At 31.5% G+C, this 19,790-nt stretch overlaps 3 protein-coding genes across 6 annotated transcripts; 2 read left to right on the top strand and 1 right to left on the bottom strand.

Annotated features, from left to right (window-relative positions):
• The first annotated feature begins 907 nt into the window (after positions 1 to 907).
• On the top strand, positions 908 to 4,227 carry Idh3b (isocitrate dehydrogenase [NAD] subunit beta, mitochondrial). The gene is made up of 8 exons (XM_076394704.1): positions 908 to 1,065; positions 1,176 to 1,232; positions 1,428 to 1,604; positions 1,659 to 1,731; positions 1,789 to 1,962; positions 3,205 to 3,368; positions 3,428 to 3,637; positions 3,693 to 4,227. The coding sequence occupies exons 1-8, from the start codon at positions 1,024 to 1,026 to the stop codon at positions 3,933 to 3,935; spliced, it is 1,140 nt and encodes a 379-aa protein (XP_076250819.1). The 5' UTR covers positions 908 to 1,023; the 3' UTR covers positions 3,936 to 4,227.
• Positions 4,228 to 6,290: 2,063 nt separating this feature from the next.
• On the bottom strand, positions 6,291 to 12,893 carry LOC143190431 (uncharacterized). 2 transcript variants are annotated; one of them, XM_076394700.1, is made up of 12 exons: positions 12,747 to 12,893; positions 12,445 to 12,692; positions 12,228 to 12,383; positions 11,992 to 12,169; positions 11,727 to 11,940; positions 11,535 to 11,673; positions 11,025 to 11,128; positions 10,820 to 10,966; positions 9,151 to 9,405; positions 8,062 to 8,207; positions 6,899 to 8,006; positions 6,674 to 6,839 (listed from the first exon to the last, which is right to left on the bottom strand). In XM_076394700.1, exons 1-12 carry the CDS (start codon positions 12,839 to 12,841, stop codon positions 6,822 to 6,824), a joined length of 2,808 nt encoding a protein of 935 aa, XP_076250815.1. In that variant the 5' UTR covers positions 12,842 to 12,893; the 3' UTR covers positions 6,674 to 6,821. The 2 variants fall into 2 exon arrangements, with proteins under 2 accessions (XP_076250814.1, XP_076250815.1); XM_076394699.1 differs by having other exon boundaries at positions 6,291 to 8,006; positions 12,747 to 12,865.
• A 150-nt stretch (positions 12,894 to 13,043) lies between these two features.
• Gga (ADP-ribosylation factor-binding protein Gga) lies at positions 13,044 to 17,116 on the top strand. Of its 3 annotated transcripts, XM_076394702.1 has the most exons (11): positions 13,044 to 13,202; positions 13,252 to 13,474; positions 13,536 to 13,744; positions 13,797 to 13,936; positions 14,000 to 14,222; positions 14,281 to 14,485; positions 14,545 to 14,648; positions 14,929 to 15,034; positions 15,099 to 15,708; positions 15,767 to 16,015; positions 16,125 to 16,792. In XM_076394702.1, the coding sequence occupies exons 1-10, from the start codon at positions 13,163 to 13,165 to the stop codon at positions 15,971 to 15,973; spliced, it is 2,067 nt and encodes a 688-aa protein (XP_076250817.1). In that variant the 5' UTR covers positions 13,044 to 13,162; the 3' UTR covers positions 15,974 to 16,015; positions 16,125 to 16,792. The 3 variants fall into 3 exon arrangements, with proteins under 3 accessions (XP_076250817.1, XP_076250818.1, XP_076250816.1); XM_076394703.1 differs by having other exon boundaries at positions 14,548 to 14,648; positions 15,767 to 17,116; XM_076394701.1 differs by having other exon boundaries at positions 15,767 to 17,116.
• Positions 17,117 to 19,790: the final 2,674 nt, after the last annotated feature.

The following is a 19,790-nucleotide window of genomic DNA, read 5'->3' as shown; positions in this document are numbered from 1 at the left end:
AAAAATCCCTTTTTATTATTATATCGATATTATATATTACTAATTTAAAAACGTACTTTATAATAAATAGTTAAAATATATATAACGAGGACGAATATCATTTTATTTAGAAATAAACATAACCATAAATATAGATCCATGACCAAGACCATGATTTCCAAGCAATTTAAATAACCGGCCAAAGTATCTTTGCACCAACCACATTTTCTCAGTTCGATTCAAGGCCATATAACCATGAGCATGCCCATTTACTAACGAACGGCACTCCGCAATTGGCATTGCCATACGGGTCGTTTACTGGTGTACCGAGAGTTCAATGTTTCGGCCACGCCCACCTTCGCCAATAACCGACCGCTCTACGCAGGTCGCTCGCCTATTGGCGGGGCGACGACTCGCGAGTGGGACTGGCTCCGCCCCAATTCTTAAGCCTGCAGGTGAAAACGACAGGTGCTCGGTCGTAGCAGGACGGCGGACGGTTGTTGCGGTTTTGTTTTATTTTGCAAGCAACTTGTGCGCCTTTTTGAAGTCGCTTAATTACGGGAATTAATTTTCGTTATTTATGACTCACTCGCCTGTTCCTCATTAACGCGTTAACGTACGAATTTGCGAAATAAGACCAAGTATTGATAATTATACTGAGATATGCCGTTCGTTTTATTAACACGGTAGTGATACCGATAATAATTTTAATAACCACCAATAATCATTATCTTATACTTCCTAATAACAGGTAAAATTATTTCTAAAAATTTTAAAATTTTTCCATCAAGAAACTTTTCAATTTTTATTATATAGAAAGTTACACGTTATTGGAACTACACTGCCATCTCATAAAATAAAAGAGAACTAAACCTGCGGCAATCAAATCATAGATATCGCCCTACGTCTAGTTAAAATTATTGCCGTTCTCACGTGTGTGGCGCTGATGTTGACAGCTCTAGGAAACAGGGAGCTGAGTTCCAGGCCGTATTGTTAAAACAATATTCAATTTAGGGAACAGGGCACTACGCGTAAACTACAAACATGTCCCTTATCACCAGAAATTTACCAAGGATTTTTGTACAGGTAAATAACAATGTTTACTCGTGTCTCTTTTAGGTTAGAAATTGATGATATAACAGGGTTAATTCAAATTTGATTTTTGGAATTATCTTAAAACAAAGGATATTTTACAGAGTACGCAAATCGCAGCTGCCCGCAATATCCATTGCAGTTCAAATAATGCCAGTGCTGTAAGTTTATATACAATTTATTATATATAGTTTTTTATAATTTAATTATAAAGATTTTATTTTCAGTTTTCATTCTGGAATAACTATCATTAATGTTATCAATTATTAATTAGAGTAGTTATACTAATAGATTACAAATTATAAATAAATAACACATTAAAATATATCTGCATATAATCTTATTTCTATTGATAGGCCTTAGCTGAAAGACCTGATAGTCGAGTGACTGCAACTCTTATTCCTGGAGATGGCGTTGGTCCTGAGCTTGTCTATTCTGTACAAGAAGTATTTAAGGCAGCTGGTGTTCCTGTTGATTGGGAATCATACTTCTTTTCAGAAGTTAACCCCACATTAAGTGCACCCCTTGATGATGTAATTGATTTTATAACGTTTTAGATTAAATATTGAACCAAATATTTTTTATAGGTAGCTAAATCTATTAACAAGAATAGAGTTGCACTGAAAGGTATTTTAGCAACTCCAGATTACTCTCACACAGGTATAATATCTCTTAGTGCATTATTTTTTAAATGGTTTAACTTAGTATGATTTATAGGGGAATTGCAAACATTGAATATGAAACTACGTAATGCCTTAGATCTTTATGCTAATGTAGTTCATGTAAAATCACTGCCAGGTATTAAATGCCGACATAGCAACATTGATTGTGTCATTATTAGAGAGCAAACAGAAGGAGAATATTCTGCTTTGGAACATGAAAGTGTAAAAGGTATGTTTGTGTGCCTCATTTTGATACCAATTATAGAAATAAATAAAAGTATTCTAGCAAACACAAGTTATTTCTAAATTATAACGTCTTAATTCTATATTACTAATCTATATCGAATTAATTACTATATTAAGTTATTTTATTAACCATTTTATAATTTGATATCTGGCCTATTGTTTTTATCTCTCAGAACACTCGAATGTCAGTACATTAAATGAATAAACATAAAACTGTCAAAATTATTTGATGGAATTTGAGAGTGACATCATTCTGTATGATCCATGATGAAATTTCATTCCAATACAAATGATTGTCGAATGATATCACACAAAATAATTATTTCCTTGAAATCAAAATGCATATACATACTGGATGGTTTCCTGTCCGAATTTTGGGTCCTTGAGTTTTATTAATAGCCATTGGAAGGTAAACCATAACCGAGCATTACAAAATGTTAAATTCAAAGTGTATTCTCAGAAAAAAAATGTTCTTGTAGTTTTCTCTGAGAATGATTATATTTTATCACAAAGTTTGAGCCTGATATCTGGTGTCATTGCATTGAGAGTGTTTAAATTACAGAACAACATAATTGATGTGCTAATCTTTGGTTAAAGAATAAATGATGGTATGGCGGGTTGAGTATATGCAGAAACTCCACGTGATAGGCAACAGTATTCACACGGCCGTGCTTCATGTGTCGAATTGTTAGTTTAACTAAGCTGAAAACTGTTGGTCTTTTATAGGGCAATTTGCTTCCGATTAATTTATTAGAATCAGAATAGTTATTTCCTTTAACCACAGCAAACTGTTTAAGGCGTCATGTGGAATATTTCACATTGAAGATTTTAAACAGACTTTAATGTCATTTGCATGTGTCGAGGTACAATACAAAACACAATAGCCAAAATGTGTTGTGAAGCCACCAGCTGAAAATTCAGTCAACCCACCGCAAGTCTCCTTAATTGAATATCCCCTTTGGACAAGATTAGCTATTTACTAAGAACTTTCCTACCCAAATTTCCATGGAATTAAAACTCTGAGGTGGTTTTCGAAACTTTGGCATTGTGAAATTCTGACAGTCCACGACTGAGCAATTGATCTGCTTCAATCCGATTTTGGAGGTGTTTTTCAAAGCTGCCTCGATGTTTTACTGATGACTGTAAGGTTGAAAAGACACTTTATTTTTAAAATCCACATTTTCACAATTCTCCAAACGTGGATTACTTTCTACTTTAATTGCAGGAGTCGTTGAATGTTTGAAAATCGTCACCGCAAAGAAATCCCAAAGGATCGCCAAGTTTGCATTCGATTATGCCGTCAAGAACAACAGGAAGAAGGTTACCGCTGTCCACAAAGCTAACATCATGAAGTTAGGCGATGGTTTGTTCCTCAGAAGTTGTGAAGAAGTATGTAATTATTTCATAACCAAGTTTCTTCGATTGATGATTCTTTTTATTCTCATTAGATGGCTAAACTGTACCCAAAAATAGAATTTGAGAAAATGATTGTCGATAATTGTACCATGCAGATGGTATCGAAACCACAACAGTTTGACGTGATGGTTACCCCTAATTTATACGGTAACATTGTCGATAATTTAGCATCAGGATTGGTGGGTGGTGCCGGAGTTGTATCCGGTTCTTCGTATTCTTCTGAATGTGTTGTATTCGAACCAGTAAGTTTCCGATTAAAAATACAAAACAATATCCATAAAGTGATATCTGCTTTAGGGTGCGAGACATACTTTCTCCGAAGCTGTTGGTAAGAACGTCGCCAACCCAACGGCCATGTTGCTTTGCGCCTCAAAACTGTTACGTCACGTAAATCTACCCACCTACAGCGAAATGATCAGAAACGCAGTCGAAAAGGTACTGAAAGATGGAAAAATCCGAACCAAAGATATCGGCGGTCAGAATAGTACTCAGGAATTCACCTACGCTGTAATTGGTAATTTGGAATTACCAAAAGTTTAAATATTATTAGATGATTAGGTTTTATAGGTAAGAAATAATTTGTTAACAACTTGTTTCTGTTCTATTTTCGAAGTATTCGTTTTTTTTTTACCTATGAAATCCATATATTTATTTTTTATTTATGTGATTTAATAATGTTTAATGATTTTTATTTATTTTACTGTTTAGTGTAAATTAAACCTTGTCCATAGACGATATTCATTACTACAATAGGTAACATTGATAATTAGGAAACGTGAACATTGTTGTTTGTTCAAAAAATGTATTGTTAATCAATAAATTTTAAATAGCTTTTTTGCAGCTTTATTTCTTAATTAATTAAAATCATAGTTTTAATCTCTTCTTCGGAATCGATAATAATAATGATAGCACGAAAACATTTATGACTACATTTAGTGGATTTCACTTCCCATCTTTTAATCTTAGGGTGTTTTTGAAGAGTATTTAAAAAATGTTGCAAATATAACAAATATCATTTTGGTTTAATAACAATAATAGAATATTAATAGAGTTGTAGTTAATGTTGTTGTCCCACTGTGCGAAACTTATGATAATTAGTCAAGAAATTATCATAATTAGTTAATTTTTCATTATTTGTAACAACAACAGGTGTATTTTTTGGAACAATACAGGATCACTTTTACGTCAACAAAACCGAAATTTGGATGTATTTTCAGCAAAGCCTTTCCTTCTACAGGTATTAAAAAAGCTTTAATGCCATCATAAAGCAGTGGTTACTTCGATGTTTCCATATATCATCTTCCTGTGTTTCTCTCTGCATGGCAAAGCAATGATATTATAGCATGGAAACAGCTGTTAAACGATCTTCGGTCATTGAATTTCTCAGAAACGTTTTGGTGGGCTTTAATATTACTATGATTTGTAATAAATGTCTAGTTTCCTTCAATGTGTCTCCTAGATTGTTTGATATTCAAAATTTTAAAAGACGTAGTGCACAATTTAATGTTCTGCAATCATTTCTTGAATAAATTCAGTTCAGTTCGTAATCGTTCTTTATCAAGTGTGGGATAAAAAGAACATACGGAAATGAGTGTATACTCAAGAAATTTACCGCAATACTCTCCTAAGTATTCCGAAAAGAAAAGTGATGCAACTACTAGATACTCTTTTAAATGAAATCGATCTTTTGCAGAGAAATTCGGTGATCAAATTTACTGTTGCCTGGACGGTTGCGTTTCTTTTCTGGTGGCTCAAATTTATTATATCCGATGCGCCACTAATGATGTTATCAAAATGATTTGGAACTTGAATAATACTGCGTTCAATATTATCGATAACATCACTTATTCCAGTATGTTTGATTTTTTTTCACAGCAGTTAGTTAAAAAAGATATCTAGGTGGGGCATCACACGATGGAAAATAGTTAGCCAACAATTGAAGATCGGATAATTTAATGTACGGCGACATAAGTCCACGAAATATCCCCGGATTCTGGAAAGTATTGCTCTCATCATGTCACAGAGGAACTAATTCAAACGCTCCGCAAAATATAATGCAATATAAAATGTTTAATAAAACATACCTATTTTTGACACATTTACATTATGTCTGTATATTTATCCAATACGCATAATCTAATTGAGCGATAATATTAGTTACCCTAGCAATGCAAATTCCGTACAATTATAAAGATGGTTATTAGAGCTTTCATATCTTTTTATTCTCAAGTTTAAGTGCTGTAGACCGGAGACTCCCTATTTCAGTCCAAGCTTTATCGCCACCAAAAAGTAAGTAGGGAAAACAGTACAACGTTTGTAACTTTTCCTTTAAATTATAAGTTTTCTTCTTTTCTTAGTAAAAATGTTTTAAAAATTATTCCCATTAATTAAATTAAAGACCACTTCCATAATCACAGTTATTAATACTGTTATTATTAACTGGCCGAAAGTCGCCTAAAATTCCGTTACAGATAACCGATATCACATACAGTAATGATACTTATACTGATTTTATAGGGCGCTGGACTAAATGCAGCAAAGTCTCCCCTTAAAAATCGGTCTCGTTTTAGACCGTACGGACAGACACGCCGATAGCGGAATGTCGCTCGTGTATTTGAAGGAGCTTGCAGAGCACAATCGTGTGGCCCAGATAAATAACAGCGATAGCGCTTTAGGCTGTAGCATGCCGACGGTAGGTTCACTGGTCCACGTTACTTCCATGGCTCGCACTTCCATTACAGTTTTTTTAAACATTTATTACAAGTATTAGTTACGTTTTTTAATTTAGTTTTTTTTTGTACTCAAATAAATATAAAAATAGTTCTGCGTATTTGGACAATATGGGAAAAATATATTTTTGAGTCTTAATAGCTATTCGTAGATATCAACACAATATTACTAACAAGATGTTTTTATTTTCCTTAAATGATTTAAATATTAACAATTCTTTCACATAAAACTTAATCAATAAATAAACATCAACTAAAATCAAAATCATCTAGATCTAGATTTAGGGACGGAAAATTCGTTTTAAAACATTTATTTTTTGGTTTGTCATTTTTATCAAGACGGGCATGTTCAATTTGATTATCACTCATAACTTTATTTTCATTCCCGCTGCTGGATTTATCAAGTGATGATTTTTTCTGCGTATTACCACCTAATTTTACATTTTTTGACTTTAACTGATGGTGATTCGTAAAACATTCATCTATATTAAAATTCTCTATATCACTATCTAATTTGTCAAAATCCATCACAGAACTGAAAGTTTTAAAAGTAAATTTGCGATCTGTTTTTGATTTAACATCTTCATTTGTTTTGACAAGTTTTGTTTGAGATCGACTAATCTCGCACATATTAGATGTTTCTTGGATATTTTTCTTTCCTTCCCTAGACTCGGAGGTATCACTTGATTTTTCGGTGCTATTTCTCCTTTTTTCTCTAGGTACAAATTGAAATTTTGATAACGCATCGAAAGTTTTTTTCAAGTTTGTACTTACATGTTGTTGCAAAGTATTAACCTTATTTGTGGAAACTTTCGATACACAGTCCATATTATCCGTATGTGACATGTGATTTTTATCGCAGTTAACATTGGTGTCACAATAAAAGTCAATATTTGTATTTAAATTTTGCTCTAACATATTAACGTTATTTGTGGAAACTTCAAATACACCATCAGTGTTATTTCTGCGTGAGATTTCATTACTATCGCAGTTAACTTTGGTGTCACAATAAAAGTCAACATTACTATCTGCATTTGGTTGTAAGATTTCATTATTAGCGGAAATTTCAGAAACACTATCATTTGTATGTGACATCTGTTTATTATCACAGTTGACATTAGTGTCACAAAAGTCAATATCCATTGCAAAAAAATCATCGTTAACACTTGGCAAATCATTACGGGAATTATGAACATCCTGTTTTTTTCGTGTTTTATTATCTGAATTATATTTCAACGGTTCCGATTTTCGTTTTTTGCTATCGCGCGCAACCCCTTTGTCTAGTTTACTTTTACTATTGCGATCTGTATTAATACCCGATGATGTCTCCGGATGTTCAAAACTTTTCATCTTCACTTGTTTTTTATATTTGTCAAAGTTTATGGGTTGATCGTCAATGAGCTCGTCGATTTCCTGAAGAGTAGGCCAATTTTGACTCAAACTTATTTTGTTTTTTCTACTTCCCCCACTAACATCAGGTTTTGTATGATTAATATCGACGGCAGAAGGTAATTCTTTATTGTCTTCAACATCTTGTTGCTCGATATCAAAAACGTGTCTTATATTTTTTTGTTTTTCCTCGCTTGCTGTATGAATACTATTTTTCTCTGTGTATGTGTCATTTGATTGTTTATCACATGACATTAAATTTGGATTTTCTTCATAATCCACTAGACGTTCTAAATTTAATTTCACGATGATAACATTTAAGAAACTGGAATAAAGCTCATCAGGATTTTCGTAAAAACTGTTTACGTCTAATTTCAAATTAAGCAGCGCCGAGTCATAACCTAAAGCATTATCCACTAAAATGATGGGAAACACCGTGTCCATGATCTCAACCTCCGAATGGAACATTAATTTTGCATGTCCTTGAGATAACCTAGTAAACACACCTTAATAAAGATACCAAAATAATTTCATAAAATGTTTACCACCTTATCAAACTCTCCAACAAACGGACTGTTGTTCTTGCCTGGTTTTTGCTACCGAACTTTCTTTGCATTTGATAGTAAGTGCTGAGAATTGTTTCTGCTTGGGAAGTAAGTTTGGGTCTTGATTTCCTTATTAATGAAAAATAAGCCTAGAAAAATAATACATAATAATTCATAAAAATAATAAATAATGTAAGGCAAGCTAAAAAGTGAACTTTTAACTAAACAGGGAACTTTTGAAAGTAATTTAATGTCATTGGGTGAGTTTTGCAGAAATCAGAAAAAGTGTTAAGGGATGCTATGTTTGGACTATATGGTAAGTACATCAAAACTGTCCATTTAAGTTTTCGCAAATATTGACGGATGAGCCAGCCAAAAATATTGTTGAAAGCCATTCATGCGATCAACTACAAGTAGCTTAGAGTGGACGATTCTTAACGTCAATTATTCTGGCTTCACAACCAATGATCCGATTTTTAATGCTTAGATTCATAAAATACCTTCCCCATACACAGCACACTATTTTTCACGACCCTGTCCAGCGTTTATTCCTTTATCATAATAATACCGTAAAATATAGGCCAATTTTTCATTGTTTCTCCTTTCAGTAAATGTCTTTTAGCAATAATGCAAAGTCTGATATTACAACACCCTACAGATGTTAAATCCTCTAAGAAAATGAATTACTTGAATCCCAAATATTGATATAAGAATGATGATATAAGATGAAGTGTGCAAATGAAATTTTTTTCTCAAACAAATTTCCAGTATGACTCCCATAACTAGGACATTTCTCCAGTAAGATCTATTTAAGGCCCAAATAGGTTCTATTGATGAATAGTCTAAGAAAACAAACAATGAACAGTCGGGAAACAGATCTAAACAGGCCTAGAAAATAGTTTTGGGCAAAATCAAAATTTGCTACCAATATATTAGGTAAAAAGCGACAACTGCGATTGAGTGAAAATTGTAGAATTGACATATTGATCACAGTGGAATATCATTGTTTTTAAAACATCGCTATTGTTGATGTTTTAGACTTAAAAACATGTCTTCCTTTTTGACATACTTACTATTAACACTATAACATACCTGTAACTTTTCTAGGCTCCATGTTACGGATTCATCCGTCGAATTAATACTGTGATTTAATAAAAAATCAGCAAGGGCCCGATCATTTTCCTCATTAACTACGTCCCGCAGCAATAGCACTAAGTCAAAACGACTTAAAAGGGGACCAGACATTGCAACGTTCATTGATAATGGTTGACTAACATCGATATTGCCTTTTGGGTTGCAAGCCGCCAATATGGAACATCGGGTTTTCAATTTGCATACTATTCCCGCCTGTAAAAAGTAATTAAACTACCAGATGCACCAAAAAGTCATTACCGGTTTTTTTCGGAAAAAATTACATGATTCTCAAGAAAATGGAAGAATGTATTTATTCAATGCCATTCACCATTTGTTTATATACATTTTTCAGACAATTTATGGACGCCATCCCAAAAAAATCATCGACCAGTTGACAGACTGAAGGGGCAGGATCTGAAGAGCATTCAACGCTTGCTTAATCGGTTTTTCTTTATTGTTGTCGGTAGCGATCACTATTAATTCCTTCAACAGTTCGTAACACCACGCCACTCTGGTCGCATCAAATGCAGAGCATAGTCTTGCGACCAAAACCATTTGGCCTTAAAGTCAAAATGGCCGACTTCGCCAGGTGATAACCTTGATTTTTGCGCTCAAGGCTTTCAAAATAAATACACTTTTCATCATCGGTTACTATCCGATGCAGAAACGACTTCCGATCATATCTTTGAAGCAACATTTCACAGACCATTTTTGCATTTTCCATTTTCTTGTCATTCAATCGGTGTGGCACCCATCTTTCTATCATTTGGTTCTTCCCTCTTTCTGGTAATCGGTCGCTAATCGTTTCTTGGGCCATATTTAAAGTAAAACGTATCTGAGTTTGGGTTGGGTCTTCATCCAATAACTCTTGCAGTTTTTCATCTTCAAACTTTTTCATGCCCACCATAAGTTTATACCAGCAAACGATGACTTTAGCGGCTTTTTTATTTTGATCAAGTTAAGCACGAAGTGTAAGACGTCTTCAGGACGAAACTTAACATTGTCAAAGAGGTATAAATGTATGACGGTGTTACTTTCGCAAAATATATCATGTATAGCTTTGACGCTTGACGTCAGTAGGATAAAATGTCAAATCCTAACATTGCATTGCACTGCCTAGCAACTGTTCTGTTAGAAAAACCGGTAATAACTTTCCGGTACACCTGGTATGTGTCCTGTGTAAAATATTTCGTATGGCATATAATCACCTCTGGGATAAATAATGTTCTTTGAAAAATTGAATGAAGCTTTTGTGAAAACACAATATTAAACACTAATGCAATTTTGTGATTACAACAAATGTAAATAACACCGAAAACCTACAGATTAGTATCAACGCAACACAGAATTACGTTGATACTGCAGGTTTTATATAATGGTTAGCTAATGTAGTGCCCTGACGACTAAGAAAGTTTGAAGACCTCGAAAAATGTAATGTATGTAATTATTTTCGGAATTTCAAACGTAATTTTGTGTAATATTTATTGCATCTAAAATAAGATTTTTGTGAACTTTACTCTTTACTTACTTTTTACTCATATAAGCCCTTAAAATAAAACTTTGTGATTTACAATATCGTAAGCACATATTAAATATAGTTACTACAGATAATTAAATATTTACTCACTTTTGCAACACTAATACTTTGCTGTTCCATTGCCTCATGAATACTGGTTCTATCATGCTCCTTCATTGAGTTAAATTCATCTATACAACAAACGCCACCATCAGCCATCACTAGTGCACCGGCTTCAAGATGCCAGTCTCCACTTTCCTAAGATTATCATATGCGGTAATCGGTATTTTTTATTTGGTAAAATGTTTGTGCATACCATTATAGCTGTTACTGTTAAACCTGCTGCAGTTGAACCAACCCCTGTGGTTAAAACTGACCTGGACATTATCTTTGAAGCAAATTTTAACAGTTGAGATTTTCCTGAAATTAGTGAAAATAAAGAAAAATAATACAGAATGGACGAAATATTATTTTTTGCCATTTTAATTTTTTTGCGCCCATTCCAAATTAAATCATTCGCTTGATAAAAGAAGAAAAAGGATATAGTAACCCAAGGAGAGATGGTCAGATACAATAATTACAGATATAAGCAATACTAGTGTGAGAGACTTGAGAACCGAAGCACAGAATATATCTCAAGGAAGAAAAAGAGTGAAGGAAAGTATAATACAAGCACAGAATTTATAAGTTATGAACCTTTGTGGCCAGCAAGATATGTATACTAATGTTAAATAAAACTCAACTCATATTTCAAATATTAAATAAAACAATATTAAAAGTAAATGTGAACTTACAGGTAATTAAAAACTACTAGAACAATATTTACCTGTACCAGGATCTCCAACAAGAAGTAAATGTGATTCTGACCTAGTGTCAGTGCCAGTAGATTTAACATCATCATCTGTTTGAGTTCCACCTGCTAAAACTATAGCTATTGCTAATTTGACTAAATGAAGACCATAGATCTAAAATAAAATAACATACTAATTTTGCATAAAAATAGCACCCTTCTACATACCTCAGGTGAAATTGAATGTAAAATGATATTTCTACCTTCCAAAGGATTTAATTTAAAATTACCCCAAAATGAATTAAAACATAACTTAACATCATCTGCTATAGTTACACATGACATACTATTGTTAACTTGAACATGATTAGCACGCAGTACTATATCTATAACTGGCTTTACACCTTTTTCAAATTCTGACCATCTTCTTTTTACTACACCACTAACAAATATATATTTAAACATACATTTGGCTATAATCAAAGTAACTTACGTAATAGTAATGTTTTCTCCTGGTTTGCAAATATTAACTAAATCATCTTCTAATGTCACTGTAAGAGTATTAGGGATCGTACCCATATGTAATTTGGAAACATCCTCCTGGATTTTAATCTCCTGATAATCTTTGCAATTAACTGAATCTAGCTCCCCAAAAGTTACTATCTTTTTACCTAGTATATTTTAATATTGTTTTATTTAATCATAATAATAATAAATAAAAATACATACTTGAACAGCCTTCTGGATTTGTACATTTTCTAGGAATTTTTATCATATTTTTCTTATCATATCGTGCTTCCACAACAATTGGATATTTACATTTCAAACATATATACTGTCTTTGATATTCTAATAACTTCCTCTCTGATATCCTCACCACAGTTCCTTAAAAAATGTGATTTTTCAATTATTAAAACATATTATTAGTAGTTTGTAGCCTAATTACCAGTAATTTGTAAAAATTTGTCAACATCATTGTTCCCAGGAAATATAGTTCTGGAAATATGTGGCCATGGGGGTAGACTATAAATTCTACAAGTAATCTTACTTTTTAAGACAAGTTTTTTATCTATTTCATTTAATAAATTATTTTGTACATTTAAAGCAGCATTATTCCAGTTCTTTAATGAGCCTTCTGGTTCAATTAACAAAGCATTTCCTAAATTTGTATCTGATTCAAATAATTCTAAAAAACTAAACTATAAATGTAGAATTATGTTTTAAATGTAATATATACTAACTACACACTTAATGTTTATGGAAAAGCTTCTATCTGCATCATAATGTTCTAAAATACTTTGAATATCATGTTTATGATTTGATAATAAATAGGTCTCACACATTTTCAAAATTATTTTGAAAACAATAATAAAAGTGAAGTTATCATTTATTGGCCAAAAATATCTAAAGTTGCATTAAAAATATTAAACAATTAGTTGGTGTGTCAACAATTTGAATAATTTGGATTAATATATATTCCTGAAATATATTTAAAACAAAAGTAATCAATTAATTAATCACTTTTTTAACCATTTTCAACACAATTCTTGAAAAGAAGAATTTGACATGTCGGATTGTTTACAAAAAATGAATTTTCAAACATTTTGAAATTTAAGAAAGAAATCGATAAAATTTATGAAAGTCCTACAAATAAATTAATTACAATGACTAATGTTACTCAAATTAGTCTTGAGGCTCTTCTCTGTAAGTATATTTCATAAAGGAAACTCCATAATATTTTAATCAATTTTAGTAAGAGCTACAAACTGTAATAATACAAATTTGGATTCTGCTGCTGTGGAAGCATTTTTTTCCTTAATAAATAAAGAAAAAGATGGCCCTGCTATAGGTATTAAAGTTATTGCTGGCAGACTACCTGTTGGTACTGAAAAAGAAGTACTCGCAATATTAAATATACTTGATATGTGTATGACAAAATGTGGGAGTTCATTTCAAAATGAAGTTGGAAAATTTAGGTATTAATAAATAGTTTATAGTAATTTAGACTTTTCCCTGATTAAATATATAAATTTCTAGGTTTTTAAATGAAATGATAAAATTGGTTTCTCCAAAGTATCTTGGGTCAAAAACTCCAATATCTGTAAAACAAAAAATTTTACAGTTATTATATTTGTGGACTCTAGATTATCCTAAGGAAGTGAAAATTAAAGAGGCATTTGATATGTTGAGGAAACAGGGAGTCATTCGCGAAATCCCAAACCCAAATATACCTCAGGAAGCTTTAAGTGAGGAAAACAAATTTCCATATTTACTTTTCATGCTAAAATATATTTTCAGGTTGTGATGCTAAGAGAAGAATTGGAAATTCTGTATTTCATGATGAAGAAAAGTCAAATATTTTAAAGAAGCTTTTGCAAAGTAAAGATCCTGAGGATATTCAGGCAGCTAATTGGTTAATTAAAAGTATGGTTAAAGAGGTATTTTTTTATCATATTACAGTTATATTAAATATTTAATTTCTTAATAATAATTTATGATAGGATGAAAAACAAGCTGATCTTAAAAGTAAAGCAGTTTCTGAATTGGAGTCCGTACAGAATAATTTAAAGTTACTTAATGAAATGATGGAGTCTTATAGGAAAGGAGTGACTACACCTGGTGAATTAGATTTGATGAGGGAGCTTTATGATAATCTTGTGCGATTATCTCCTAACTTAACAGCTATTGTTTGTGAAACAGATCACTGTCCTGCTGATTTAATGGGTATCCAATTGATATAAATAAAGTTAATAATGACACTAGTTTTTATATGGTTTTTTAGAATCAGTTTTAAAAACTATACATGACTTAACTGAGTGTTTAACTAGATACAAATTGAAAATAATGCAAGAAAAAAGTGAAAGTGTTATTCAGAGTAATTTGGCTTCACTTTTGGAACTAGATCAACAAGCAGTTAGTGCAAATTCATTATCATTAATGGAAATGGATCGGTATAAGGAAATAAAAAATGATGAATGTGCTTGCAGGTGATTTTTGGTATATTTAAAAGATATATATTGCAATATTTATGTTTCGCTTATTATAGTAGTACAAAACCAGTTGATGTTTTATGTGATATGTTTTCTGGACTAGGAAATGCAGCAGAAACATCTGATATATTGCAGCCAATTAATATTTCTAATAGTAAAGGTATGTGGGTAGTTAGTTAAGGTAGTTGTTATATTAATTTCTACAAGAACTGAACAGCTGGCCTAAACATCTCAAGGACTTTGTCATCATAATTTCTTTGTTCTTTTATACTCTATATGATCATAACTTTTGCTTGATTTCTTGTTTCTGTTGTTGGTGCTAGTAATTATTACTCCCTGCTAATCACAATCTTTCTTTTTATTTTCAACCCTCTTGTTCAATATTCTATTAGATATAGGTTTAGTAATTTTCTGATATCTCTAGTTTCTTTACCTTATAGGACAACTACCAGCCGAGAGAGATAAAAATAAACTGAAGGCACTAGAAGATTTAGATGTTTTAGGAGAACATCTGCTTAAAGAGAAACTTCCTTCATCAAACTACAGGTATCTTTTTTTATTAGAATATTAATAAACTATCTTCTATTATATATTATGTGATTATATATAGACATCAAGAGAAAATTCCAATGAATCTATTGACAAAAGCAAATGATTGTAAAAAAGAACAAATTAACCAAGAAACTAGTGAATCCTTAAAACTTAATTTAAACTACCTTATCGAGAGACCAAGTTTAAATCAAGGACCTGTTAAGACTGAAGCAGATATAAGTCCATTAGATAATGCCGATGATTGTTTAGTGGATATAACTGATGATAGCACTGACACTAAACACAGTAAAGAATCTAGTTATTTACAATTTTCTAGTCATGATCAAAAGGTTAAATGTGTGGGTAATGGTGTGTTGAATAATGGAATGATGCTTGGTGTGGATGGCGATAAAAGTAAAGTTGAGCCTAATGGTTTTTCGAAGAGAGCAGATGGTAACTTAAAGAATCTGGCAAATGTTAATCTCAAAGATATTTTCGTTAAACTTGAGGATATAAAACCTAGTTCCAAGAAATCGATTGTGGCTCTTGACGAGAAGAATGGTATCACTGTTTTGTTGCATATGGCTAAGGATCAGCCTCGCCCTGGTGTAACTGTTTATGTTATCACAACAATAAGTAGAAATGATATGCCTTTAAGTAATTATCTTTTCCAAGCTGTTGTTCCTAAGGTATTTTTGTATCTTAACATAAAAAGTCATTGGTGTTTATTTATTACCTGTTTTGCAGAGTTGTAAATTAAAATTACAATCGCCATCATCAACAGAATTACCAGCTTTTAATCCATTCCTACCACCGGCTGCAATCACCCAGATAATGTTAATCTTCAATCCAGATAATGTTCAGGTATCATTAAAATTCATTATTAGCTACGTTATGGACGAAGATACGATGACTGAAATGGGTGAAGTGGAAGACCTACCTCTGTCAGAATAACGAATAAATCTCACACTTAAATGCTTTTATTTTGGATGCTTAGTAAGTACCGTATTATATTTAGGATTATTACAAAGTCAGATTAAAGATGAAATCAAATGTTATTTAATTTTTGATGTATCACAGAGTTTAGGTTATATCACTATTTTAGATCCGAAATCTGCGATGACTCTAAGATAATGTGATGTAATTTTTGGATAGTCTCGTAAAATATTTTACCATATATTAGGAATTGTTAAATTAAGCGTCACTTAGTATATAGAAAATGTGCAAAAAATTACGTCGATACTGTATTCTGCCGTTCTTCATGTTTCAATTGACGCTTCAATAGTGGTAATTTGGCATGTTTAACTTCGAAACAAAATTACGTTACTATTATTTGGTTATTTTTAAAATTACCGATATAAAATAAACGTTTCTTGATCTTCATACACTTAAGATTTTTAAAAGGGCTGTTGTTGTCTTGTCTGAAATTTTACTCGCAAAACGAGAAACAGTAAAAAACAATAGATAAGACCTCACCATGACATACTTGGTTCTGACGGAACGTTTGTTTTGAGATTTCTACATGGATGTAGAACTGAAAGAACAAAACAGCAGTTTTATTAATTCAATTCAAATTATATGTACAATATGTTATGTGACATTTATTTAAATAATTTATTAGGCATCTAAAATGATTTTTAAATTATATTTTATTCCAGCATTTTAGCTTATATAAAATATTTGTGCAGTGTGTCGTTGGTATCATAAAAAAAACGATAACGAATGTTTAATGAAACTAATGATTATTTTTTTATAAGATGTACATGGAAAAGAGTGAAAAAATCATAGTATCATGTGCTTTTGTTTTTGTGATATCAAGTCAGAACATTAGAATGTTCGTAATATCGTTATATTTTTTGTTTTATCTATATAATCAAAATGCCTCTGATTACAAACGCAAGGGCCGTGTAAACTATAACCAAAGAATTATTTTTCTGTGATTTTTATTAATATTATTGTTATATGTTGATATAAGTTTTATTTGTTTTAATTTATTTGCTGCTACTGTTAGTCTAAGTACCTGTTTATTGCATATGTTCTTATGCTAGCAAATTATCTGTAACGTGAGTTTATATTAAAATATATAGGTAATTTAAATGAGGGTTTTAATTTTCCCTATGACACACACATTCTCTTATAATTGTATGTTATAAAAGTTAATTTCTAACAGCAAATCTACTTTTTGGAAATATAAGTCCATCAGGTATTTTTGCTAGGATAAAAAATCTAGCACCAAGAGACCGATTAGTTTTTAAAAACAGCTATTTTATTGATATTTTGCTTTACGAAGATGAACTCAAAATTTAAGAATCTGAAAGATAAGCTATAATGAAAAGATGTTTTGTTATTTAATGATAACAACCGATATGAAAACTTTAGATACCTCTCAAGTAATGGATTGGAAGTCGTTCACCATATAGTCTAGACTTTCCTCCATATGAACTTCCGCAAGCAGACAACGTTAAATATCTGGGAATGCATTTCGATCAACGTTTGACATGGAAAAAATATACAAACGCAAGTTACAAAACGTAAGCAGCTTGGGCTTAAACTAAACCAAATGTATTGGCTGATAGGGCGTAAATCTAAATTATCATTAGATAATAAGGTTTTGTTTTATAAGTCAATACTTAAGCCCATTTGGACCTATGGTATTGTGAACTGTGGGGTACTACTAGCAAATTTAACATAGATATCCTCCAGAGGTTCCAGAATAAAGTGTTGCCAGTCATCGTTGATGCCCCATATTACGTGTCCAACAAACTGATTCAGCGTGATATTCCGATATAATCCATAACGATAATTCGGAGTGTTGGGATAGACTTTAAAATAAGTTGGAATAGTATCTAGAATAAGATTTAGATTATAAGTTGTACAGTAGATCACTTACTGAAGTGATCTACTACATGTCAGGATAGTTATGTCATATAATTGAAATCATATAATAATACTTGTTGCCCACGGGCAGATTGTTGACGTTCTAGGAGATTAATAAAAAATTATTTGGAATTATTAATAACCCAATATCGTTCCAATAGCTGATTATTACGAAATATGTTTTCACAAGCAATTTTTCACAATTATTATTTTTAGAATTTTGAAAACAAAGGTTTTATCTCGTAAGCATTCCACGTAAATTCATTTTGTTTATATTCAAAACTTCATGTGTGGGATTGAATAAGAGCAATAAAGAGATAACGCTCGTACATCTTTTAATTGTTATACACACATGGTGATCAGTGGTGTAAAATTTGACGGATCTTGAACTTTTGCAGCTTGTTTGTTGACCGTTATCTCGAACCTCCAGCAAATTTGTTTGCTTAGCATTATTTCTTAAATTCTATTGATAATACGTTTTTATTTTATTTGCGGTGAAGTAATTCAAGGGGTTTTGCATTTTGCACACAACACAAATCATGGGAATATTCCGAAATATTTTTTAAAACCATATCTTAAAAGTGGATCGAAATTTTTTTATTTTTATAGATTTTCGATTTATATTACAGGTCTATCGACCTGTGGTATAGGAAGAAATAAAGAAGAATAATATAATATATAAAATAATTAATTTTAAAGTATTTTTCAAATTCAAACCGCTTGAAGGACGAAATCGGCGAAAAACAGCCGCATTTCAAGGAAAAGAAAGTGCTGCTTCATCAAGAAAATGCACCGTGTCTCAAGTCAGTGAAAGCGATGGCAAAATTCTATGAATTGAGCTTCGAATTGCTTCCTCATTCACCGCATTCTCCAGATCTGCCCCCAGCGACTATTTCCTGTTCTCAGATCTCAAAAGAATACACGCTGGGAAAAACTTTTCGTCGAATGAAGAGGTGATCGCCGAAACTGGGATCTATTTTGAAGCAAATGACAAATCCTATTACAAAAATGGTATCGAAAAGTTGGAGGGTCGCTATATTCAGTGTGTCACCCTTGAAGGGAATTATGTTGAATAAAAAAACTAATTTTGCCAAAAAATTTGTGTTTTTCTTTGTTCATAATTTCATTGTTCATAATAATTATTAAAAACATGATAGGTAAGTATAAACATTTGGTAATAATATATTAGAAATATATGCAGTAGCTAAACATTTTAGTTGCATACAATATTGTACATTTTATTTTAGTGTGATTTTATTTTAGTTATGTTTTTCAACTTTCAATTACATTAATTTTCTAGTATATTCTAATTGTATTAGAGTGAGAAACAATATGTTGGTGTTATTGTTAACCGTTAACTAAATTTACCTCTCAAGGAAATATGGATCTTACATAACCAAACTAAGTTTAAATGTTAGTTACTCACATATGCCCGTTTAATAAAACAGCCAATGCACGTCATCAAATTTAAGTTTTCATTTATTTTGACAAAATACTAATGTACATAAAATAATAGCGTTATAAAATATAATTTATTTTAACATTTTAATACATTTAATGCATATTTATTGAAGAACTTAAACTACAGTTACAATAGCTTGTAGGCTAGAGTTGTTTTATTATATTTACATTGACATATTAGAAAGTGTCGACCAGTACCAACACAAATCGAATTTTATAGACAGATTTGATTACATGTTCGGACGCAACAGACGTCATTCTGTTCCTTTTTAACTAGACTAATGCTAATTAATAAAATGAGAAAGAAAAAAATACTCCTAGTTTAAAAGAGATTTTACAGTTTTATAAAATGAATTTGGCAATGTTCGACGGTTTCCATGATGTATATTATAGTATCGTCTATTCAAAGTTATTTTGTACATACACCATCTAA

This window comes from Rhynchophorus ferrugineus, unplaced genomic scaffold (assembly GCF_030347505.1).
Source record: "Rhynchophorus ferrugineus isolate W39M unplaced genomic scaffold, kcgeb_rfMv2 rfM2, whole genome shotgun sequence".
Taxonomy (NCBI): Eukaryota; Metazoa; Arthropoda; class Insecta; order Coleoptera; family Curculionidae; genus Rhynchophorus; species Rhynchophorus ferrugineus.
This window is presented reverse-complemented; position numbering and strand designations above follow the sequence as displayed.

What these genes read in the sequence shown, in the direction of transcription:
- Idh3b (XM_076394704.1), top strand. Translation starts at nt 1,024, where the DNA reads ATGTCCCTTATCACCAGAAATTTACCAAGGATTTTTGTACAG. An exon ending in TCCAGATTACTCTCACACAG is followed by an intron (nt 1,732 to 1,788) that starts GTATAATATCTC and finishes TATGATTTATAG; the next exon opens with GGGAATTGCAAACATTGAAT. An exon ending in GGAACATGAAAGTGTAAAAG is followed by an intron (nt 1,963 to 3,204) that starts GTATGTTTGTGT and finishes CTTTAATTGCAG; the next exon opens with GAGTCGTTGAATGTTTGAAA.
- LOC143190431 (XM_076394699.1), bottom strand. Translation starts at nt 12,841, where the DNA reads ATGTGTGAGACCTATTTATTATCAAATCATAAACATGATATTCAAAGT. An exon ending in GGAGCCTAGAAAAGTTACAG is followed by an intron (nt 8,208 to 9,150) that starts GTATGTTATAGT and finishes TTATTTTTCTAG; the next exon opens with GCTTATTTTTCATTAATAAG. An exon ending in TTGTTGGAGAGTTTGATAAG is followed by an intron (nt 8,007 to 8,061) that starts GTGGTAAACATT and finishes TGTGTTTACTAG; the next exon opens with GTTATCTCAAGGACATGCAA.
- Gga (XM_076394701.1), top strand. Translation starts at nt 13,163, where the DNA reads ATGACTAATGTTACTCAAATTAGTCTTGAGGCTCTTCTCT. An exon ending in AATGAAGTTGGAAAATTTAG is followed by an intron (nt 13,475 to 13,535) that starts GTATTAATAAAT and finishes ATAAATTTCTAG; the next exon opens with GTTTTTAAATGAAATGATAA. An exon ending in CTTCCTTCATCAAACTACAG is followed by an intron (nt 15,035 to 15,098) that starts GTATCTTTTTTT and finishes GATTATATATAG; the next exon opens with ACATCAAGAGAAAATTCCAA.